This window comes from Ranitomeya variabilis, chromosome 2, assembly GCF_051348905.1.
Source record: "Ranitomeya variabilis isolate aRanVar5 chromosome 2, aRanVar5.hap1, whole genome shotgun sequence".
NCBI lineage: Eukaryota > Metazoa > Chordata > Amphibia > Anura > Dendrobatidae > Ranitomeya > Ranitomeya variabilis.
The window spans coordinates 955704958-955728980 of NC_135233.1; the positions used below are offsets into that span (position 1 = coordinate 955704958).

The 24023-nt window shown below is 46.4% G+C and overlaps 1 protein-coding gene across 3 annotated transcripts in view; it reads left to right on the forward strand.

Moving 5' to 3' along the window:
- Nucleotides 1-9629: 9629 nt before the first annotated feature.
- The window catches only part of U2SURP (U2 snRNP associated SURP domain containing), a 112112-nt gene continuing 97718 nt past the window's right edge, over nt 9630-24023 (forward strand). The window contains exon 1 of one of the 3 annotated variants that reach the window (XM_077290802.1): nt 9630-9895. In XM_077290802.1, the coding sequence (XP_077146917.1) occupies nt 9851-9895 (45 nt within the window). In that variant the 5' untranslated portion in view covers nt 9630-9850. The remainder of the gene's footprint in view (nt 9896-24023) is intronic. The other 2 variants (XM_077290803.1, XM_077290804.1) reach the window with 2 other exon arrangements.

The following is a 24023-nucleotide window of genomic DNA, read 5'->3' on the forward strand; positions in this document are numbered from 1 at the left end:
TATATTGACGGTGAGTTCAGAGGAAAAGACATACGCAGTATGAAGGTAGGTTCAGCAAAGCGAGGTCCGCTTACTAGATAGTAAGAAGATAGAATAGGGAACTTCACGGTCAGCTGAAAACCCTATTAAAATACCATCCAGAAATTACTTTAAGACTCATGTGTCAACTCATGACACCGGAGTGGTAATTTCGGCCCACAAGAGCTTCCAGCTACAGAAACATAACATAACTGTGAACTGGAACAAAAATGCAAACAAACTTAGGACTAAGAGTCCAACTTAGCTGATAGTAGTCTAGAAGCAGGAACATGCAACAGAAAGGCTCTGGTTACATTGATGGCCGGCACTAGAATAACTGAGCAGCAAGGCTAAATAGGATACTCCCATATCCTGATGGAAACAGGTGAACAGAGAAAGTGAAGCACACAAGTCCAGTACCACCAGTGACCACCGGGGGAGCCCAAAAACCAAATTCACAACAGTACCCCCTTCTCAAGGAGGGGGCACCGAACCCTCACAAGAACCACCAGGGCGATCAGGATGAGCCCTATGAAAGGCACGGACCAAATCAGAGGCATGAACATCAGAGGCTGTCACCCAAGAATTATCCTCCTGACCGTAGCCCTTCCACTTGACCAGATACTGAAGTTTCCGTCTGGAAACACGGGAGTCCAAGATCTTCTCCACAACGTACTCCAATTCACCCTCAACCAACACCGGAGCGGGAGGCTTAACGGAAGGCACAACCGGTACCTCATACCTGCGCAATAATGACCGATGGAAGACATTATGGATAGAAAAAGATGCCGGGAGGTCCAATCGAAAGGACACAGGGTTAAGAATCTCCAAAATCTTATACGGGCCGATGAACCGAGGCTTAAACTTAGGAGAAGAAACCCTCATAGGGACAAAACGAGAAGACAACCACACCAAGTCCCCAACACGAAGACGAGGACCAACACGACGACGGCGGTTAGCAAAATGCCGAGTCTTCTCCTGGGACAACTCCAAATTGTCCACCACCTGTCCCCAAATCCGATGCAACCTATCCACCACAGTATCCACTCCAGGACAATCCGAAGACTCCACCTGACCAGAAGAAAAGCGAGGATGAAACCCCGAATTGCAAAAGAAAGGAGAAACCAAAGTGGCAGAACTAGCCCGATTATTGAGGGCAAACTCCGCCAATGGCAAAAAGGCAACCCAGTCATCCTGATCCGCAGACACAAAACACCTCAAATAAGTCTCCAAGGTCTGATTAGTTCGCTCAGTCTGGCCATTAGTCTGAGGATGGAACGCAGACGAAAAAGACAAATCAATGCCCATCCTAGCACAGAACGCCCGCCAAAATCTAGACACGAACTGGGTCCCCCTGTCAGAAACGATATTCTCCGGAATACCATGCAAGCGAACCACATTTTGAAAAAACAGAGGAACCAACTCGGAAGAGGACGGCAACTTAGGCAAGGGCACCAAATGAACCATCTTTGAAAAACGGTCACACACCACCCAGATGACAGACATTTTCTGAGAAACAGGGAGATCAGAAATAAAATCCATAGAGATGTGAGTCCAAGGCCTCTTTGGAATAGGCAAAGATAACAACAATCCGCTAGCCCGAGAACAACAAGGTTTGGCCCGAGCACAAACATCACAAGACTGCACAAAAACTCGTACATCTCGAGACAGAGAAGGCCACCAGAAGGACCTAGCCACCAAATCCCTGGTACCAAAGATCCCGGGATGACCTGCCAACGCAGAAGAATGAACCTCCGAGATGACTCTACTGGTCCAATCATCAGGAACAAACAGTCTACCAGGCGGGCAACGATCAGGTCTATCCGCCTGAAACTCCTGCAAAGCCCGTCGCAGGTCTGGGGAAACAGCAGATAATATCACCCCATCCTTAAGGATACCTGTAGGTTCAGAATCACCAGGGAAATCAGGCTCAAAACTCCTAGAAAGGGCATCCGCCTTCACATTTTTAGAACCTGGTAAGTATGAGACCACAAAATTAAACCGAGAGAAAAACAACGACCAGCGCGCCTGTCTAGGATTCAGGCGCCTGGCAGACTCAAGATAAATCAAATTCTTGTGATCGGTCAATACCACCACCTGATGTCTAGCCCCCTCAAGCCAATGACGCCACTCCTCAAAAGCCCACTTCATAGCCAAAAGCTCCCGATTACCAATATCATAATTTCGCTCGGCGGGCGAAAACTTTCGAGAAAAGAACGCACAAGGTCTCATCACGGAGCAATCGGAACTTTTCTGCGACAAGACCGCCCCAGCTCCGATCTCGGAAGCATCGACCTCAACCTGAAAAGGAAGAGTAACATCAGGCTGACGCAACACAGGGGCGGAAGAAAAGCGGCGCTTAAGCTCCCGAAAGGCCTCCACAGCAGCAGGGGACCAATCAGCAACATCAGCACCCTTTTTGGTCAAATCAGTCAAAGGTTTAGCAACATCAGAAAAACCAGTTATAAATCGACGATAAAAATTAGCAAAGCCCAAAAATTTCTGAAGGCTCTTAAGCGAAGAAGGTTGCGTCCAATCACAAATAGCCCGAACCTTGACAGGATCCATCTCAATGGAAGAGGGGGAAAAAATGTACCCCAAAAAAGAAATCTTTTGAACCCCAAAAATACACTTAGAACCCTTCACACACAAGGAATTAGCCCGCAAAACCTGAAAAACCCTCCTGACCTGTTGGACATGAGAATCCCAGTCATCCGAAAAAATCAAAATATCATCCAGATACACGATCATGAATTTATCCAAATATTCCCGGAAAATGTCATGCATAAAGGACTGAAAGACTGAAGGGGCATTTGAAAGACCAAAAGGCATTACTAAATACTCAAAATGGCCCTCGGGCGTATTAAATGCGGTTTTCCACTCATCCCCCTGCTTAATTCGCACCAAATTATACGCCCCACGGAGATCAATCTTAGAGAACCACTTAGCCCCTTTTATTCGAGCAAACAAATCAGTCAGCAGTGGCAGAGGATACTGATATCTGACTGTAATTTTATTCAAGAGTCGATAATCAATACACGGCCTCAAAGAGCCATCTTTTTTAGATACAAAGAAAAAACCGGCTCCTAAGGGAGATGAAGAAGGACGAATATGTCCCTTTTCCAGGGACTCCTTAATATATTCTCGCATAGCAGCATGTTCAGGTACAGATAGATTAAATAAACGACCCTTTGGAAATTTACTGCCCGGAATCAGATCTATGGTACAATCGCAATCTCTGTGAGGAGGTAGTGAACCAAGCTTAGGCTCCTCAAAAACATCACGATAATCAGATAAAAATTCCGGAATCTCAGAGGGAATAGATGACGAAATGGAAACCAAATGTACGTCCCCATGAGCCCCCTGACATCCCCAGCTTAACACAGACATTGCTTTCCAGTCAAGAACTGGGTTATGAGATTGTAACCATGGCAATCCGAGCACCAAAACATCATGTAGATTGTACAACACAAGGAAGCGAATCGTCTCTTGATGGTCTGGATTCATACGCATAATCACTTGTGTCCAGTATTGTGGTTTATTACTAGCCAATGGTGTAGAGTCAATACCCTTCAGAGGTATAGGAACTTCCAGAGGCTCTAGATCAAACCCACAGCGCCTGGCAAAGGACCAATCCATGAGACTCAAAGCGGCGCCAGAGTCGACATAGGCATCCGCGGTAATTGACGATAATGAACAAATCAAGGTCACAGACAAAATAAACTTAGACTGTAAAGTGCCAATTGAAATAGACTTATCAACCTTTCTTGTACGTTTAGAGCATGCTGATATAACATGAGTTGAATCACCACAATAGAAGCACAACCCATTTTTTCGCCTAAAATTCTGCCGTTCGCTTCTGGACAGAATTCTATCACATTGCATATTTTCTGGAGCCTTCTCAGAAGACACCGCCAAATGGTGCACAGGTTTGCGCTCCCGCAAACGCCGATCAATCTGAATAGCCATTGTCATGGACTCATTCAGACCTGTAGGTGCAGGGAACCCCACCATAACATCTTTAATGGCATCAGAGAGACCCTCTCTGAAATTCGCCGCCAGGGCGCACTCATTCCACTGAGTAAGCACAGACCATTTACGAAATTTTTGGCAGTATATTTCAGCTTCATCTTGCCCTTGAGATAGGGCCATCAAGGCTTTTTCAGCCTGAATCTCTAAGTTAGGTTCCTCATAAAGCAACCCCAAAGACAGAAAAAACGCATCCACATTGAGCAACGCAGGATCCCCGGGTGCCAATGCAAATGCCCAGTCTTGAGGGTCACCCCGCAGCAAGGAAATTACCATCCTAACCTGCTGTGCGGGATCTCCAGCGGAGCGAGATCTCAGGGAAAGAAATAATTTACAATTATTTTTGAAATTCAGGAAACGAGATCTATCCCCGGAGAAAAATTCTGGTATAGGAATTCTAGGTTCAGATATAGTAGCATGAATAACAAAATCCTGTAAATTTTGAACCTTCGTAGCAAGATTATTCAAACCTGTAGCCGAACTCTGAGGATCCATTTTACTCAGGTGAGATCAGAGCCATTCAAGGATTAGAAGGAGAGAGAGAGGCAAAGGCTGCAATTAGAGCAGAAATGCAACTGAGTAAACTATAGAGCAAGCTCAGAAGAAAAAAAAAAAAAATCTGCAGACTTCTTTTTCTCTCCTTTCTTCTGCCAACGGTTTTAACCCTTGGCCGCCATACTGTCATGGTTCCCAATGGCAAGGGAACGTCAGAGAACTTAAATAACAGACTAGCTCTTGGGTGATGGAATCTCGAGCTGACCGTGAGCTAAACCTATCACACAACTAACAGTGGCCGGGTGACGTACCTACGTTTTATCCCTAGACGCCCAGCGCCAGCCGGAGAACTAACTAACCCTATTAGAGGAAAAAACAGACCTGGCTTACCTCTAGGGAAATTCCCCCAAAAAGGAGACAGAAGCCCCCCACATATATTGACGGTGAGTTCAGAGGAAAAGACATACGCAGTATGAAGGTAGGTTCAGCAAAGCGAGGTCCGCTTACTAGATAGTAAGAAGATAGAATAGGGAACTTCACGGTCAGCTGAAAACCCTATTAAAATACCATCCAGAAATTACTTTAAGACTCATGTGTCAACTCATGACACCGGAGTGGTAATTTCGGCCCACAAGAGCTTCCAGCTACAGAAACATAACATAACTGTGAACTGGAACAAAAATGCAAACAAACTTAGGACTAAGAGTCCAACTTAGCTGATAGTAGTCTAGAAGCAGGAACATGCAACAGAAAGGCTCTGGTTACATTGATGGCCGGCACTAGAATAACTGAGCAGCAAGGCTAAATAGGATACTCCCATATCCTGATGGAAACAGGTGAACAGAGAAAGTGAAGCACACAAGTCCAGTACCACCAGTGACCACCGGGGGAGCACAAAAACCAAATTCACAACAGGCTGTGTTATATACTATGTGGCTGTGTTATATACTACGTGGGCTGTGTTATATACTACGTGGGCTGAGTTATATACTATGTGGCTGTGTTATATACTACGTGGGCAGTGTTATATACTACGTGGGCAGTGTTATATACTAGCGAAAAAGAGAGGAGCATGGATACTCAACTTTGTAAGAAAATACTAAATTTTATTTGAAGATACAAAAAATATATCATACAGACAAAATAAAACAGCATGACAGAATGCATAAAAAAATTCCAGCATGCGGACAGGAGGAAAACCAACCAGTATACTGGGGGATAGGGCACACTCCCAAATACGACCTGGGTAAGTCTGGAATAGTTCAAAAAAGGACCTATATGCTTGCCATAAGAAAAAGTCTCAGAGGGAACGACGCCCTCTACACATAATAGGTATACATGTCCCAATATAACTAATATCATATGACCAGTGAAAACTTACCCATTATGGTTCGTGGTCTGTGTGTTGCCTTCCCACAACCCCTGACGCGCGTTTCGCACGATGGCTTTTTCAAAGGGGAGGTGACCGTGGGCAGTGTTATAGACTGCGTGGGCTGTGCTATATACTGCGTGGGCTGTGCTATATACTGCGTGGCCACTGTTATATACTGAGTGGCCTGTGTTATATACTGCGTGGCCTGTGTTATATACTGCGTGGCCTGTGTTATATACGGCGTACCCTGCGTTATATACTGCGTGGGCTGTGTTATATACTGGTGGCTGTGTTATATATTGCGTGGCCTGTTATATACTGCATGGGCTGTGCTATATATTACGTGGGCTGTGTTATATATTGCATGGGCTGTGTTATATACTGCGTGGACTGTATTATATACTGCGTGGGCTGTGTTATATACTGGTGGCTGTGTTATATATTGCGTGGCCTGTGTTATATACTGCGTAAGCTGTGCTATATATTACATGGGCTGTGTTATAAACTGCGTGGCTGCTATATACTACGTGGCCTGTGCTATATACTATGTGGCTGCTATATACATACATATTCTAGAATACCCGATGCGTTAGAATCGGGCCACCATCTAGTATCTAGATAAGTTCCTTGGGGGGGGTCTAGTTTCCAAAATAGGGTCACTTGTGGGGGGTTTCTACTGTTTAGGCACATCAGGGGCTCTGCAAACGCAACGTGACGCCCGCAGACCATTCCATCAAAGTCTGCATTTAAAAACGTCACTACTTCCCTTCTGAGCCCCGATGTGTGCCCAAACAGTGGTCCCCCCACACATGGGGTATCAGCGTACTCAGGACAAATTGGACAAAAACTTTTTTCAGGTCCAATTTCTCCTGTTACCCTTGGGAAAATAAAAAATTGCGGGCTAAAAAATAATTTTTGAGGAAAGAAAAATGATTTTTTATTTTCACGGCTCTGCGTTATAAACTTCTGTGAAGCACTTGGGGGTTCAAAGTGCTCACCACACATCTAGAGAAGTTCCTTGGGGGGGGTCTAGTTTCCAAAATAAGGTCACTTGTGGGGGTTTCTACTGTTTAGGCACATCAGGGGCTCTGCAAATGCAACATGACCCCCACGGACCATTCCATGAAAGTCTGCATTTCAAAACATCACTACTTCCCTTCTGAGCCCCGACGTGTGCCCAAACAGTGGTTTACCCCCACATTTGGGGTGTCAGAGTACTCCGGACAAACTGGACAACAACTTTTGCGGTCCAATTTCTCCTGTTACCCTTGTGAAAATAAAATAATGTGGGCTAAAAAATCATTTTTTTTAGGAAAAAAAAAGATTTTTTGTTTTCATGGCTCTGCGTTATAAACTTCTGTGAAGCACTTGGGGGTTCAAAGTGCTCACCACACATCTAGATTAATTCCTTGTGAGCTCTAGTATCCAAAATGGGGCCACATGTGGGGGAGCTCCAATGTTTAGGCACACAGGGGCTCTCCAAACACGACATGGTGTCCGCTAACGATTGGAGCTAATTTTCCATTCAAAAAGTCAAATGGCGCTCCTTCCCTTCTGAGCTCTGCCGTGCGCCCAAACAGTGGTTTACCCCCACATATGAGGTATCGATATACTCAGGAGAAATTGCCCAACAAATTTTAGGATCCATTTTATCCTGCTGCCCATGTGAAAATGAAATAATTGAGGCTAAATGAAAATTTTTGTGAAAAAAAAGTACTTTTTCAATGTTACAGATCAAGTTGTGAAGCACCTGAGGGTTTAAAGTGCTCACTATGCATCTAGATAACTTCCTTGGGGGGGTCTTGTTTCCAAAATGGAGTCACTTGTGGGGGAGCTCCAATGTTTAGGCACACAGGGGCTCTCCAAACGCGACATGGTGTCCGCTAAAGATTGGAGCCAATTTTTCAGTCAAAAAGTCACATGGCGCTTCTTCCCTTCCGAGCCCTGTCGTGCGCCGAAACAGTGGCTCCCCCCCACATATGGGGTATCGGCGTACTCAGGAAAAATTGGACAACATCTTTCGGGGTCCATTTTCTCCTTTTATTCTTGGGAAAATAAAAAAATTGTTGCTATAACATCATTTTGGGACTAAAAAGTTAAATGTTCATTTTTTCCTTCCATGTTGCTTCTGCTGCTGTGAAACACCTGAAGGGTTAATAAACTTCTTGAATGTGGTTTTGAGCACCTTGAGTGGTGCAGTTTTCAGAATGGTGTCACTTTTGGGTATTTTCAGCCATATAGACCCCTCAAACTGACTTCAAATGTGAGGTGGTCCCTAAAAAAAATGGTTTTGTAAATGTTGTTGTAAAAATGAGAAATCGCTGGTCAAATTTTAACCCTTATAACTTCCTAGCAAAAAAATGTTGTTTCCAAAATTGTGCTGATGTAAAGTAGACATGTGGGAAATGTTATTTATTAACTATTTTGTGTCACATAACTCTCTGGTTTAACAGAATAAAAATTCAAAATGTGAAAATTCGCACAATACAATTCGCTGGTCACGTCTCTTTCTTAGGATGCTGCCGCACGTCGGGCAGGAGCAGCTCTGTGGCCTTCTGTCTAGGCCTCTGACAGGATCCCACCCGTCAGGGACCACCCTGTCAGCAGCTATTCGATGTTCCTCTTTCCCCTCTGTTTGCTTGACAGGTACTGCCTGGGTGAAGCCCAGTCAGCTTCTAACTTCCTATCCAGACTACCAGTTTTACCTAATTGTGAAGAGTGCCCTAATAAATAGCATAGCTCCCCCTGGTGGGCTGAAGTGTGAAGTGTGGTTTGTGATAACTGGTAAAGAGATCTCCTTTATTGCCTTCAGACGTAACATCACTCCCCCTGGTGGAAGAGTGACATTACTGCAACGACCAGGACCCTGGGGCGCTGCACATCCGTACTGTGTTAGGCTACGTTCACATTTGCGTTGTGCGCCGCAGCGTCGGCGCCGCAGCGCACAACGCAAACAAAAACGCAGCAAAACGCATGCACAACGCTGCGTTTTGCGCCGCATGCGTCGTTTTTTTCATTGAATTTGGACGCAGCAAAAATGCAACTTGCTGCGTCCTCTGCGCCCGGACGCGGGCGCCGCAGCGACGCATGCGGCGCAAAACGCAAGTGCACCGCATTTCCATGCGCCCCCATGTTAAATATAGGGGCGCATGACGCATGCGGCGCTGGCCGCAAATGTGAACGTAGCCTAAGTGAGGAACTCTGACAGTCACGGCTGGGAGGTCTCTGTATATATCCCCAGCCTGGACTGGTGATGTATATCCCCCCTCACTGGGAGCTCACTAGCTCGTACCTATAAGGGAAGCCTCTCCAGCGACTCTTTGCCCTCGGTGTAGTTCCCTGACTGACCTGGGGCGAGTGATCGCGCCAGAGAGACGATCCCTGCTGGGTCCTTCTCTCCTCCCCTGTGCGATCCGTCATAGGGGTCATTTCTGAACAGTGATAATAAACCCAATGCAACTTTTATTACAATTGTGAGTGTGCACGAGGCCCTGACTGCAGGAATCCTCCCAGCTTGTCCTAGAGGGAGCCCAGAATGGAGCTAGTCCGAGCAGCTCCTGGAATCTCCGCCATGCCATCGTCAGTGGTGAGAGTCTCCCCGCACAGCCCCACTGCAGTCACCACTGAGCTGAGTGTCCGCACTGGCAGGCGCTGCCGCAGGGAGGGAGGGACACACGGGGGCGCCCCACAGCCGCAGCCCTCACTGCCCGCCCACACAGCCGCAGCCCTCACTGCCCGCCCACACAGCCGCAGCCCTCACTGCCCGCCCACACAGCACGCAGCGCAATGACGTCATCACAGCGCCGCACAACCCGCTGCTCTGCTCTCTACTGGGAATCGATAGCTCTGGTATCGGCTTCAAGGCACATTGGCCGCTCGTGCACACACCTCCTTCTGTTCTCGATTACTCAGCCTGCAGGGCTGTAGCGACGCAAGATGGCGGAGAAGACGTCCGGCGCTTCGCAGAGAGCGGGCCCTAAGGTGAGGCCGTCAGGGCGAGGAGTGCGGGGCCCGGATGTATCGCTCGGTGTGCCCGGTGACGATGTGCCGCGCAGATACCGGCCTGCGGTATAAGAGGCTGTGTGACCGCGGTGCGCGGGAGCCGAGGCCTGCTGTGAGGTGCACGTCCCGGTGTCTGCGGCCTCTCCTGCTCCACGGGGCATGTCACCGGCGTGTGACGGCGGCTGTGTGCGGAAGCGTGGCCGAGACTGAGAGTGCCCTATCCCCCTGCTGGCGGCGGGGTGTGGATACCTGTCTGCGTATATGCAGTACATGAATACAATGCACGTCTGTGTCACCAAATGTATCAATAACTGAAAACCTGAAGTCTGTTCTCACTGCTGTGTATAGAGCGCGGGCTGCGAACTAATACTGACCCTTTATTGGTATTACATACATAGCTGCCACAGTGATAATATCGTCCTGCGCCCGCACATTGTGCTCGTCCCCATTACTATAGATTCTCATGTACGTCCAGCCTCCTAGCAGGCCGGTGCTGGGCGCAGTCACTGAGGTACGTAGCTAGAGCGGCGACAGCCCAACCCCGGAGACCCCACCGCCAGAGACCCCCACCGCCAGGGCCGAGACCCCCACCGCCAGGGCCGAGACCCCCACTGCCAGAGCCAGAGACCCCACCGCCAGGGCCGAGACCCCCACTGCCAGAGCCAGAGACCCCACCGCCCGGGCCGAGACCCCCACTGCCAGAGCCAGAGACCCCACCGCCCGGGCCGAGACCCCCACTGCCAGAGCCAGAGACCCCACCGCCAGAGCCGGAGACCCCACCGCCAGGGCCAAGACCCCCACTGCCAGAGCCAGAGACCCCACCGCCAGGGCCGAGACCCCCACTGCCAGAGCCAGAGACCCCACCGCCAGGGCCGAGACCCCCACTGCCAGAGCCAGAGACCCCACCGCCCGGGCTGAGACCCCCACCGCCAGAGCCAGAGACCCCCACCGCCAGAGCCAGAGACCCCACCGCCAGAGCCAGAGACCCCACCGCCAGAGCCAGAGACCCCACCGCCAGAGCCAGAGACCCCACCGCCAGAGCCAGAGACCCCACCGCCAGAGCCAGAGACCCCACCGCCAGAGCCAGAGACCCCACCGCCAGAGCCAGAGACCCCACCGCCAGGGCCGAGACCCCCGCCGCCAGAGCCAGAGACCCCACCGCCAGGGCCGAGACCCCCGCCGCCAGAGCCAGTAGACCTAATAGTTAACTGTGGCAATTTTGTTTTTAATATCAATAAAGGTTTTGTTTTTTTTTTTCTTCAGTTGCTTCTCTCACACCTTACTGTTTATACTGTGTGCAAAATTTATAGATCTCAAATCCATATGTCTATCTTCATACTGGCGGTGTAGTCGCTGTGTGTGTATAATATATTTTATATATAATTAGCAAAGTGAATGAGACCTGATGTGTCATGCACATGTTGCTTATTTGTGATTTACAGATTTGGTGCAGAAAATAATCCACATCATGTCGGTTATGTGCGTTTTTTTTTTTATTGCCCGGTGTTTTTCACCATTGACTTCACTCAAATCAGGCAAAAACGCAGGTAACATTGTGTTTTTTTTTTTTCTTTTTTCCAGCTGTTTTTCCTGCCAAGAGATGCAGAAATTTTACTCAAGGCACATAGCCTAAGGGTATGTTTCCATGGTCAGTATTCGCAGAGGATTGGACGCAGCGACCAGATGTTACAGCATAGTGGAGGGGATTTTATGAAATCCCTTCTCCACTATGCGTGCTGGGACCCCTCCGGCATCCCTGCGTAACCGGACATGCGGCACGTCTTTCCAGACCGCAGCATATCTATTTCTCTTGCGGAGACTGATAGACTGTGTAATTTATGTTTAGGATGCGGTGATTCCAAATGGTTCAATGAACACATCCGGAACCGCCAATCGTACAAGCCGGCAGCACTGTGGACAGATCTGCATCCAGAGCACTGCCAATCCTGACCGTGGAAACATACCCTAATAGAGCATGACAATAATATGGGACACTTAGTTAACATAATTGTGATAAAAAAAAAAAAAAGTAAAAGCCATCCCACCACACCAGTGACCTTATTCGGGCTGATCCTAACCTCTAGTATTAAAACCTCACCATTTGTCAAGTGACCTGCATGTGGATAAGGCTACTTTCACACTGATCCGTCGGTACGGGCCCGTTGCAATGCGTCGGGCCGACGTACCGACGGACGCTGCAAGACGTTGGCAGCGGATGCAGTTTTACAGTCCGGTGAGGAGGGGGCGGAGTTTCGGCCGCGTATGCGCGTTTGAAAATGGCGGACGCGACGCACGAAAAAACATTACATGGAACTTTTTTTGTGCTGACGGTCCGCCAAAACACGACGCATCCGTCGCATGACCAATGCGACGTGTGGCAATCCGTCGCAATGCGTCGCTGATGCAAGTGTATGGAGAAAAAATGCATCCTGCGGGCAACTTTGCAGGATGCGTTTTTTTCTCCAAAACGACGCATTGCAACGTACATCACACAATGCAAGTGTGAAAGTAGCCTAAGGACTGAGAAGACTGAAATACGGCTAGTGGGCATGCAACCATGGGGGAACTACCACTTCAAAGAAAAGGCAGCCCCTCCATTATATGCAAAGGGTGTAAAGTTTTCCTATAAAAAGCCTCTTCTCACCCTCTCCTGGTTCAGTGGCCAGTCTCCATAGCTTCTGGTGTCTTCTTGTTTGAAGTGTTGTCGATAGCACCAACAGCTGAGAGCAGCGGTTCTGCCTGACTTGACAGCTCGGAGCTGCTTAACTCACTGATTGGCTGCAGCACTCTTAAAATGAGGCCAGCTCAGCAGACAACAGGCGTTGGGGACTGGGCCTGGGAAGGGAGAGTAGAACAGTTTGTTTTAAAAACGGATTTCTGACCTTAGGCTACAAGTTTGCAGTCACTCTTTATCGCACACTGCGCGCTTTGAGGATTCTCCGGGAGCGAGTATACAACTTGCATACTACCATCCACATTCAGACTAGACTGTGTCCGGCCTCACTCAGTACGCTTGAGTTGAGCAAGGCCATGCATGTCTAGTCGGCCTGTGATTGCATTAAAGGGAACCTGTCACCCCCCACCCCAGCCCCCCAGAACCACAGCCGTCAGTTACTTCCTCATTTATTCTGGGCACCTGCGCTGTAGTTTTTTTCCTTGGGCATGCGCAGTTAGCGCTGCCCGTCCAATAACATCACATGATGCCTTTATTATTGCACCTGTGTGGACGCGCAGCCCGAGATCCCACTCGGCGGCTCTCCCTGATCTCCCTCCGCCTTCTACTGTGCAGCGTCATAGCTGACGATTCCTATCTCGATTCCTATGACGCTGCACAGTAGGAGGAAGGCAGAGGGAGAGCCGCCGAGAACAACTGGACATGCCCAAGATTCCCAGCCCGCAGTGTGAATAAATCAGAAGAGACTGCGGGGCGGGATCTCAGGCCGCGCGTCCACGCAGGCGCAATAATAAAGGCATCATGCAATGTCATTGGATGGGCAGTGCTAACTGCGCATGCCCAAGGCATAAGATGACAGCGCAGGCGCCCAGAATAAATGAGGAATTAACTGACGGCTGTGGTGCGTCTGTGTAAGGGGGGAAAGCCCTGCCCCCTGACAATTTCGAGGTATGAGGGACAAATTATCTAAACAATCATTTCAGCATTGGCAGGGACAAGAACTAAAAGAGCCACCTTGACAGAATGCAGCATTAAGGCCCCGTCACACACAGCGACGCTGCAGCGATACAGACAACGATGCTGATCGCTGCAGCGTCGCTGTTTTGTCGCTGTGTGGTCGCTGGGGAGCTGTCACACAGACAGCTCTCTCCAGCGACCAACGATCAGGGGAACGACTTTGGCATCGTTGAAACTGTCTTCAACGATGCCGAAGTCCCACTGCAGCACCCGGGTAACCAGGGTAAACATCGGGTTACTAAGCGCAGGGCCGCGCTTAGTAACCCGATGTTTACCCTGGTTACCAAAAAAAACAAACAGTACATACTCACCATCTGATGTCCGTCAGGTCCCTTGCCGTCTGCTTCCTGCTCTGACTGAGTGCCGCCGTACAGTGAGAGCAGAGCGCAGCGGTGACGTCACTGCTGTGCTGTGCTCTCACTGTACGGCGGCACGCAGTCAGAGCGGGAAGCAGACGGCGAGGGACCTGACGGACATCAGATGGTGAGTATGTACTGTTTTTTTTTTTTTTTTTACATTTACGCTGGTAACCAGGGTAAACATCGGGTTAGTAAGCGCGGCCCTGCGCTTAGTAACCCGATGTTTACCCTGGTTACCAGTGAAGACATCGCTGGATCGGTGTCACACACACCGATTCAGCGATGTCAGCGGGACCTCAACGATCAAAAAACGGCCCAGGCCGTTCCGACACGACCAGCGATCTCGCAGCAGGGGCCTGATCGCTGGTACGTGTCACACATAGCGAGATCGCTACTGAGGTCGCTGTTGCGTCACAAAACTTGTGACTCAGCAGCGATCTCGCTAGCGATCTCGCTATGTGTGACGGGGCCTTTAGTGCTGCACAAGGTGGCTCTTTTAGTTACAAATGCCTGGGGGGGGGGGGGATGACAGGTTCCCTGTAATGCAAATCAAATACTTTAACCCCTTCCCGACATGTGACGGAATAGTACGTCACATGTCGGGACCCCCGCTTTGATGTGCGCTCCGGCGGTGAGCGCACATCAAAGTCGCGACATGTCAGCTGTTTTTTACAGCTGACATGTGCGCGCAATAGCGGCGGGTGAAATCGCGATCACCCGCCGCTATTAACTAGTTAAATGCCGCTGTCAAACGCAGACAGCGGCATTTAACTACCGCATCCGGCCGTGCGGCCGGATATGAGCGCATCGCCGACCCCCGTCACATGATCGGGGGTCGGCGATGCTCCTCCATTGTAACCATAGAGGTCCTTGAGACCTCTATGGTTACTGATTGCCGGTGGCTGTGAGCGCCCCCCTGTGGTCGGCGCTCACAGCACACCTGCATTTTAGCTACATAACAGCGATCTGATGATCGCTGTTATGTAGCAGAGCCGATCGGGCTGTGCCTGCTTCTAGCCTCCCATGGAGGCTATAGAAGCATGGCAAAAGTAAAAAAAAAAAGTTTTTAAAAATGTGAAAAAAATAAAAAAAAATATAAAAGTTTAAATCACCCCCCTTTCGCCCCAATCAAAATAAATCAATAAAAAAACCCCAACCTACACATATTTGGTATCGCCGCGTTCAGAATCGCCCGATCTATCAATAAAAAAAAAGCATTAACCTGATCGCTAAATGGCGTAATGAGAAAAAAAATCGAAACGCCAGATTTACGTTTTTTTGGTCGCCACGACATTGCATTAAAATGCAATAACGGGCGATCAAAAGAACGTATCTACACCAAAATGCTATCATTAAAAACGCCAGCTCGGCACGCAAAAAATAAGCCCTCACCTGACCCCAGATCACGAAAAATGGAGACGCTACGAGTATCGGAAAATGGCGCAATTTTGTTTTGTTTTGTTTTTTGCAAAGTTTGGAATTTTTTTTCACCACTTAGGTGAAAAATAACCTAGTCATGTTAGGTGTCTATGAACTCGTAGTGACCTGGAGAATCATAATGGCAGGTCAGTTTTAGCATTTAGTGAACCTAGCAAAATAGGCAAGCAAAAAACAAGTGTGGGATTGCACTTTTTTTGCAATTTCACTGCACTTGGAATTTTTTTCCCGTTTTCTAGTACACGACATGCTAAAACCAATGATGTCGTTCAAAAGTACAACTCGTCCCGCAAAAAATAAGCCCTCACATGGCCAAATTGACGGAAAAATAAAAAAGTTATGGCTCTGGGAAGGAGGGGAGCGAAAAACGAAAACGGAAAAACGGAAAAAGCTCCGGGGGTGAAGGGGTTAAAGGTATCTTCACACTCAGCAACTTTACAACAAGAATGACAACGATCCGTGACGTTGCAGCGTCCTGGATAGTGATCTTGTTGTGTTTGACACGCAGCAGCGATCTGGATCCCGCTGTGATATCGCTGGTCGGAGCTAGAAGTCCAGAACTTTATTTGGTTGTCAGGTTGGCGTGTATCGTCATGTTTGACAGCAAAAGCAACGATGCCAGCAATGTTTTACATGGAGCTAACGACCTGTGAGAACGATAAATGAGTCACCGTTACGTCACAGGATCGCTCCTGCATCGTTCTGGAGCTGCTGTGTTTGATGTCTCTACAGCGACCTAAACAGCGACGCTCCAGCGATCGGCTCGTTTTCTATATCGCTGCAGCGTCGCTGAGTGTGACGGTACCTTAAGTCACGCTCCCAGTGCCAGCATCGGAGAGTCCTCACAGAGTGCTGTGCTTAAGATTGGACAACCCCTTTTACTAAGACGGGAAAACTTCTGAAAGGGCTCAACCCCTTTAATTACAGGGAACGGTGGATTATTGTGACATGTGGAGTAAGATGAGACTTCTACATTAGTAACATTGGCTGGAGCTGCTCTGACCAGTAAGCTCCTTGGTGTCTTCTGTGATCAGGGGAAACACTTTGCCGTCCTCGAGATTGCAGATCTATTTCTGTCCGCCATGGAGACGTTTCTGAAATAGTCTTGTTATAACTCTCGGACTTTCCTTGTTTTTGTTGGGCTGCAGTTCTGAATCTTATGTAACCCTTCACGTAATGGACACTATGTATAGAACATGTTTGTAGGATGGATAGATCCATTACACCTGATCATGTATCGGTGGTTATCTGAAAGCTTTTATCCTATCATCCAACATATTTTAATTCCTAAATAAGGAGACGTTAATTTAACCCCTTAATGACCAGAGGTATTTTTGGTTTTGCATTTTCATTTTTCGCTCCCCTTCTTCCTAGAGCCATAACTTTTTTTATTTTTCCGTCAATATGGCCATGTGAGGGCTTATGTTTTTTTGCGGGACAAGTTGTACTTTTGAACAACACCATTGGTTTTATCATGTCGTGTAATCAAAAACAGGAAAAAAAAATTCCAAGTGCAGTGAAATTGCAAAAAAAAGTGCAATCCCACACTGGTTTTTTGTTTGGCTTTTTTTGCTAGGTTCACTAAATGCTAAAACTGACCTGCCATTATGATTCTCCAGGTCATGACGAGTTCATGGACACCAAACATGTCTAGGCTATTTTTTATCTAAGTGGTGAAAAAAAATTCCAAACTTTGTTTAAAAAATAAAATTGCTCCATTTTCCAGGACTCGTAGCGTCTCCATTTTTCGTGATCTTGGGTCTGGTCAGGGCTTATTTTTTTTTGCGTTCCAAGGTGACTGTTTTATTGATACCATTTTGGTGCAGATACGTTCTTTTTATCGCCTGTTACTGCATTTTAATGCAATGTTGCCGCTACCAAAGAAACATAATTTTGGACTTTTGACTTTTTTTCTTGTTGCGCCGTATAGCATGTTTTTTTTTTTATTGATCAGGCGATTCTGTACGCGGCAATACTGAATGTGTATTTTTTGTTTGTTTTATTTTGAATGGGGCGAAAGGGGGGTGATTTGAACTTTATTTTTATTTTTTAATATTTTTAAAAACATTTTTTTTTTGGCATGCTTCAATAGTCTCCAGATACTAGAAGCTTCCATAACCCGATCTGCTCTGCTACATACAGGTGATGATCAGATCACCTGTATGTGGGTCATTCCATATCAAGTGATCCAAATATGAATATTTTTTTTACCTTACGTCTTTAGATTTTTTTTATTTTTTGTTTTTATGAAGTACAACTTTAGTTAATTACAAATTAAAAGTTTAGAATTTTTTTCTTCATCAGTTAATTTTTTACAGATTTTTAAAGTTTTGAAAAAGCATGGATTTTGGCCTGGTATGGCTTTACATTTTTTATCATATCTCGGGCTAGAATTAAGATATAGAGGTGGGAGAGGCATCATTTTTCTCAGAACGGTACCGGCTTTCATTTGATATGTCACAAGACTATGTTTCTTTATATTTTGTTTTGGAGAAATCAAATTAAAAATTTTGAGGCGCAATTCTGAAAAAAACGTATGTTTTAAAATTGTGAAAACATGCATGTGTGTTACGTGTGTCCTTGTTTATATTTGTACTGGAATTCAACTTGGGATCTATCACATTTGTATTTTTTTTTTTAAGCCTTGAATCATCTGATTTTATGTTTGTGTGAGTTTCTTCCTTTTTTCTTTTCAAATTACAACTTATTGCATTCAGCATTTATATGTATCAATAAAGAAACACAAAAAACTACTGAAGTGCCAGAATAAATACATCTTAATCATCATAACACAACGTGCTCAGCATTTTCAACCTGAATTCATTGAACAAGCCAAAAGATAAAAGGTGATCACATCCTCAAGTGTGGTTTTCTAAATACAGTCTGATCCTAATTATATGTTAAAAACAAGATTAAAAGAACCAATATTTCTACCACCTATTTATACATGGAACGGTTTTTTTTCTACTATATCACTAAACATGTCATTTCTGAAGTGTTTAAGAAGAATAGTCCAGTAGTTAAATCCTCGTTCTATAAAATATGAACTAATCAAACAATTAGTAGGTTTTTACACTGGCCTCATCAATGTGTCCCTTCTAGTGGGTGAAATGTGATCTTGTCCATAAGCGCTCACTAGCAATGGCCATTTCCTTCTGTGTCAGAGTATGTGCGGCTGTCATGGTGCTCGGCTCCACCTGAGTTATATCTGATTTTTGTTCACTTTTACAATGTCTGATTTTCTTGGATACACAAAGGACGGCGCTGGACCAGAAGGTGCAGAAAAAGTCACTTCTACGTCTTCATTTTCACAATGTTTGGAGAGTCAGTAGCCGCCAGCGCCAATCATATTCACAGATCACATCACCAGTTGTGTCATCCATTGCCGATCTTGTGCCGCCTTCTACCACGTCATGGACGTCACGGTCTTTATTTCCACTACATGGGATGACAGTCCGGTATTGCTGAGTCCCCTTTCTGCTTCCTGTAACTGATGTTATAACAAACTCTCCTCCTCCCCCCCGTAGTCCTGGTTTGTACAATACATGAACTGGATGTTAAGAATATTTTTCTCCCTCCATTTGAGGAGTTGCCTGGGTGATAAGATTTGGTGTGAATACGGCCTCTGGAGGCCCGAGCTGCCGGCCTGTCATCTGCTCTGCAGTCACTGTCTACCCCTGGTCATCCTCAGCCCTAACAAAGCTTCTCCTCTGTCCTCTCCTGCTTCTAATACTCTGTAACATAATAAATAATACCGTAATATCTAGCAATCATGGATTATTTGGTAAATATAGACCTCACACTGTTAGACCTCACACTGTTAGACCACAAGCTGAGCAGATCTGAAATCAAGATTTTTGAACTGACACTGTAATAGTTTTATTTTTTTAAATATGATCCCATCATGATCCCATCTTGTATTTAGGTACATATGTGAATAGGAGCATAGCAGGCACATGTGCAGTTTTTGAAATTTTTAAATTAAACGTTTTTTTTCGGAAATGCGGTTTAAAGTTTTGCGCTTGCGTTCGCATAGGTAAAATATTATCAAAGATACTCTTGTGACATATCTCGTGAAAGCCTGCACAGTTCTGAGTAGAATGGTGTTTATTTTGTTTCTCTATCTCTTTTCTAGCCTGAGTTATGGGGAGAAATGTAAAGGCAGGCAACACCGAAATTCGCACTTTTTCCGAACTTTGAAAATCAATAAAAAATAAAAAAAAAAATCTAGAATTTTTTTTTCTTCACATTTTGCATTCTCTGACACACTATTACCAAATAACAAAATCTCAAAAGAATTAAAAATATAGTGGTAAAAATCATTGGTTCACTTGACATGGAATGACCCATGTAGTAGATTTACTGTCTGGTGGTCAGCGCTCATAGCAATCCGGCAGTGACAACCATAGAGGTCTCCAGGAGACCTCTGGTTGTCATGCCAACCCGCAGGTGACGATCACGTGATGGGGGTCACCGGTGGGCGGATTTCCGGCCCGGTGGCCAGAAGCGTGCGTTAAATTCCGCTGTCAGAGTTTGACAGCAGCATTTAACGGGTTAATTTCCGCGGGTGGATTGCAATTCCACCCGCAGCTGTTCCAGGTACATGTCAGCTGTTCAAAACAGCTCACATGTGCCGAAAAGATGTGGGCTCACCGCCGGAGCCTACATCAAAGGGAGGGAATCAGACATCGGCGTACTATTACGCCTGATATCGGAAAGGGGTTAAAGAAGTTGTTCAATTTAAAAAATATATAAATTAATACAAATTCAGGGATGGTTTTAAAGGGAACCTGTCACCCCCCCCTCCCCCCAGGCGTTTGTAACTAAAAGAGCCACTTTGTGCAGCACAAATGCTGCATTCTGACACGGTGGCTCTTTTAATTATGATGCCTGCACACGCTGAAATAATCACTTATAAAATGTGCCCCCTTTTACCCTGAAACTGTCAGGGAGGCGGGTCTTTCCTTTTTAATCAGACGCAGCACAGCCGTCACTCTGGGCCTGTGCGCGCCGGGTGCCGCCTCCTCTTGCTGCATTATCGTCCCCGGCGCCTGCGCTGTAAGTACAAAGGGAAGCGCAACGGTGCTCGCCCGAGCAAAAAAAACTTAATGCACAGGTTCCGGGGACGATAATGCAGCAAGAGGAGGCGGCACCCGGCGCGCACAGACCCGGAGTGACGGCTGTGCTGCGTCTGATTAGAAAGGAAAGACCCTCCTCCCCGACGATTTCAGGGTAAGGCTGGGTTCACATTACGTTAGTGGGTCCGTTAGACGGACTACGTTACACCGCGGCATAAACGCAGTCCGTTAAGGCCGCCATTACACTGTTCCAAATTATTATGCAAATAATATTTCCTCATATTTTCTCTAAATTACCTATCTGAATTGCAGTCATTGTTATTTTCCAGTCATCTACTATTCTAGTATAATTGCAATGTTTTGGAACAAACTGCCTATGAAAACAGTATCTTTTTAAAAAAAATAAACATTCAAAATGCATGTTCCAAATTATTATGCACAGCAGAGTTTTCAACCTTTTTTTAAAATTTTGAACAAAAAAATGGTCAATTGTGAAGTTATAAGCATTATCAGCTTATTACATAATGAAATCAAACAGTTTTCAAGTGAAAACGTTATTCTAGGTGATGTTACATTTGCACATAGGACCCCTTGTTCGAAAGAAGCTTCTGAACTCTCTCGTCCATTGAATTTGTCAGTTTTTGGATGGTTTCTGCTTCAATTGTTTTGCATGTGGACAGAATACCCTCCCAGAGCTGTTGCTTAGATGTGAACTGCCTCCCGCCATCATAGACACTCCTTTTGATGATGCTCCAGAGGTTCTCAATGGGATTGAGGTCAGGGGAAGATGGTGGCCACACCATAAGTTTGTCCTCTTTTATGCCCATAGCAGCCAGAGATGCAGATGTTTTTTTTGCAGCATGAGACGGAGCATTATCATGCATGAAAATGATCTTGCTGCGGAAAGCACGGTTCTTCCTCTTGAACCATGGCAGGAAGTGTTGTTTTAGAAACTCCACATAGATTATGGAGTTCATCTTTACCCCTTCAGGGATCATAAAGGGGCCGACAATCTCTCTCCCCATGATTCCAGCCCAAAACATTACTCCACCTCCTCCTTGTTGGCGCCTTAGCCGTGTTTTCATGGGGTGTCCATCAACCAGCCATCCTCCACTCCATCCATCTGGACCATCGAGCGTTGCACGGCACTCATCGGTGAACAAAACAGTTTGGAAGTCAGTCTTCATGTATCGTTTGGCCCACTGGAGCCGTTTCTGCTTGTGTGCAGTGGATAGAGGTGGTCGACAGGATGGCTTACGCACCTCTGAAGGACCCTGCGTCTTGTTGTTCTGGGGACGGTGGAGGCACCAGCAGCTTCAAAAACTTGTCTGCTGCTATGACGTGTACTACGGAGGACAGAGAATGAACTTCAATCCAATATTGCAGCCAGCGGGTAAGGAAAGGGTGAATCAAACACCTGAAAACCCCGCCCCTATGGCTGAAAATTGTTCCCTCCAAATTCAGGTGACAGAGTCCCTTTAACCTGCAGATTATCCCCATATCTGCAGGTTAATAGCGGGTTTTCTGGTGACAGGTTCCCTATAATAATGTTAGTTATATCGTGAAATCAATGTATTTGGCAACAGACAAACACAGATCAAAGAGAACTTTACTCTCCAAGTGACTAGAGAGAGAATGGAAAGATATATTTTCTCTCCGCAGCGTTAGGCCAGCCCCATTGCAGAGCCAGTGTCAGTCAGTGTCGGGGATGCGGTTACTGCTGCCGCTCTGTGTATTTAGAGCGGTGACTGAAACGGGGACGGTGCTGGGGAGAGTACGGTTAGTTTTCTCTCTGCAGTGTTAGGGTATGTGCACACGTAGATGGAACCTCTGCGGATCTTTCTGCACCTGTTTTGAGAAATCCGCAGGTAAAAAGCACTGCGTTTTACCTGCGGATTTACCGTGGATTCCACCTGCGGTTTTACACCTGTGGATTCCTATTATGGAGCAGGTGTAAACCGTTGCGGAATCCGCACAAAGAATTGTGCTGCGGAATAAACAATGCTACGTTTCCGCATGTGCACTGTGGATTTGTTTTCCATAGGTTTACATAGTACTGTAAACGCATGGAAAACTGCTGCGAATCTGCAGAGGCGAATCTGCAGAGGCCAATCCGCAGCAAAATCCGCAGCGTGTGCATATAGCCTAAGGCCATGTGCAGGCTCTGGCTAGCATAATAATGCAATTATGCTGCAGATTAACCCCATATTTGCAGGTTAATAGCATTTTTTTCTGGTGACAGCCATCCTTTAAAGCCAGGCAAGATATAAATATATACATTTATGTTTGGAGATCAGTAGAAAATTCCCGGAATAACACTGCATGTGCCAAGAGCGGGAAATGCCACTAGAATCTCTCCGCTGTGCAGTGTAAACTGAATTCCTGCGCCTTTTTTTCCCAACAAAAAAAGGTTTTTGCAGCGTGTCCTTTTTTTTTTTTTTTTTGGCCAAACATACCGTTGAACTAACAAAAGTTGCTCAACTTTTGCAAGAACTTAGTGACTCTTCAAAAAGTTTTTGCCACAATTTTGGTGCAAAGCAGTTGAATCTAGGCCAATGAGCTCGAATAATTGGCTACTGCAGATATAATCTGGACAGTGTCATCCATGTAGCTCTAACCTTTTTTTTTTTTTTTTTTCACTGACCCATTTGCTTCCATTTGCTTGAGTGGCTGGTTTTTAGCAAAATAGGAATGTGTCTGCACCTTTGTTTTTGTGGATCATCGGTCAGCAAAAAAAAAAAAATAGAATTTGTCAGTGGAAAACTGAAGTGTGAATGAGCCTGGCACATTACGCAATCATGTCTAAGCATTAAAGAAAAACACTTTAATTTTTTTTTGTTGGTCTCCTGTATAAATGTTCCCTGCTGCAGATACCATTGTCATATGGCAAATTAGCGTAGGTACTTTCATTGGCCCTGTGTATTTCAGCTAATGCTTCCTGCCCTGGACTGCTTATAATTGGTTATCCCCTCACATTATCGGCTTGTGAGCCATTGTCATTCTCCAGGTATAATGCCTAAAACCTGTGTGTATATATAATACTGTGCTTTTTCTGTTACATTCTATACAGATCTAACAAAACTGTTGTACGCTCTATCAGATGCCATTTGTACAGTGTTTTTCTCCCCCCCAAATCATTGCTTCTAGGTTAGATTAGAGCTATATGCAAGCCCCCCACAACGCCTGTGTGGTAGCACCTGTCGGTTGTATGGCTCTGCTGTGTGCTTTAGGCCTCGGGCTTCATGCATCCACGTTTCAATGTTTTTTTTTACAAGGATTGCAATTTCCATAAGGCCGGGATCACACATGCGAGAAACACGTCCGTGTCTCGCATGTGAAACCCAAGCTCTGGCGCCGGCACTGTGGAGCGGAGCGTGCGGCCGCATAGGAACACATGGAGCTGCACGCTCCGCTCCGGAGTGCAGGTGCCACAGCTTGCTTTTAACCAGCGAGACTCGGCCGTATCTCGCACCAGTGTGTCTCCGGCCTAACACCAGCAATTCTCCGGAGACCTGGCCCAAACTAACAGCATGATATATATA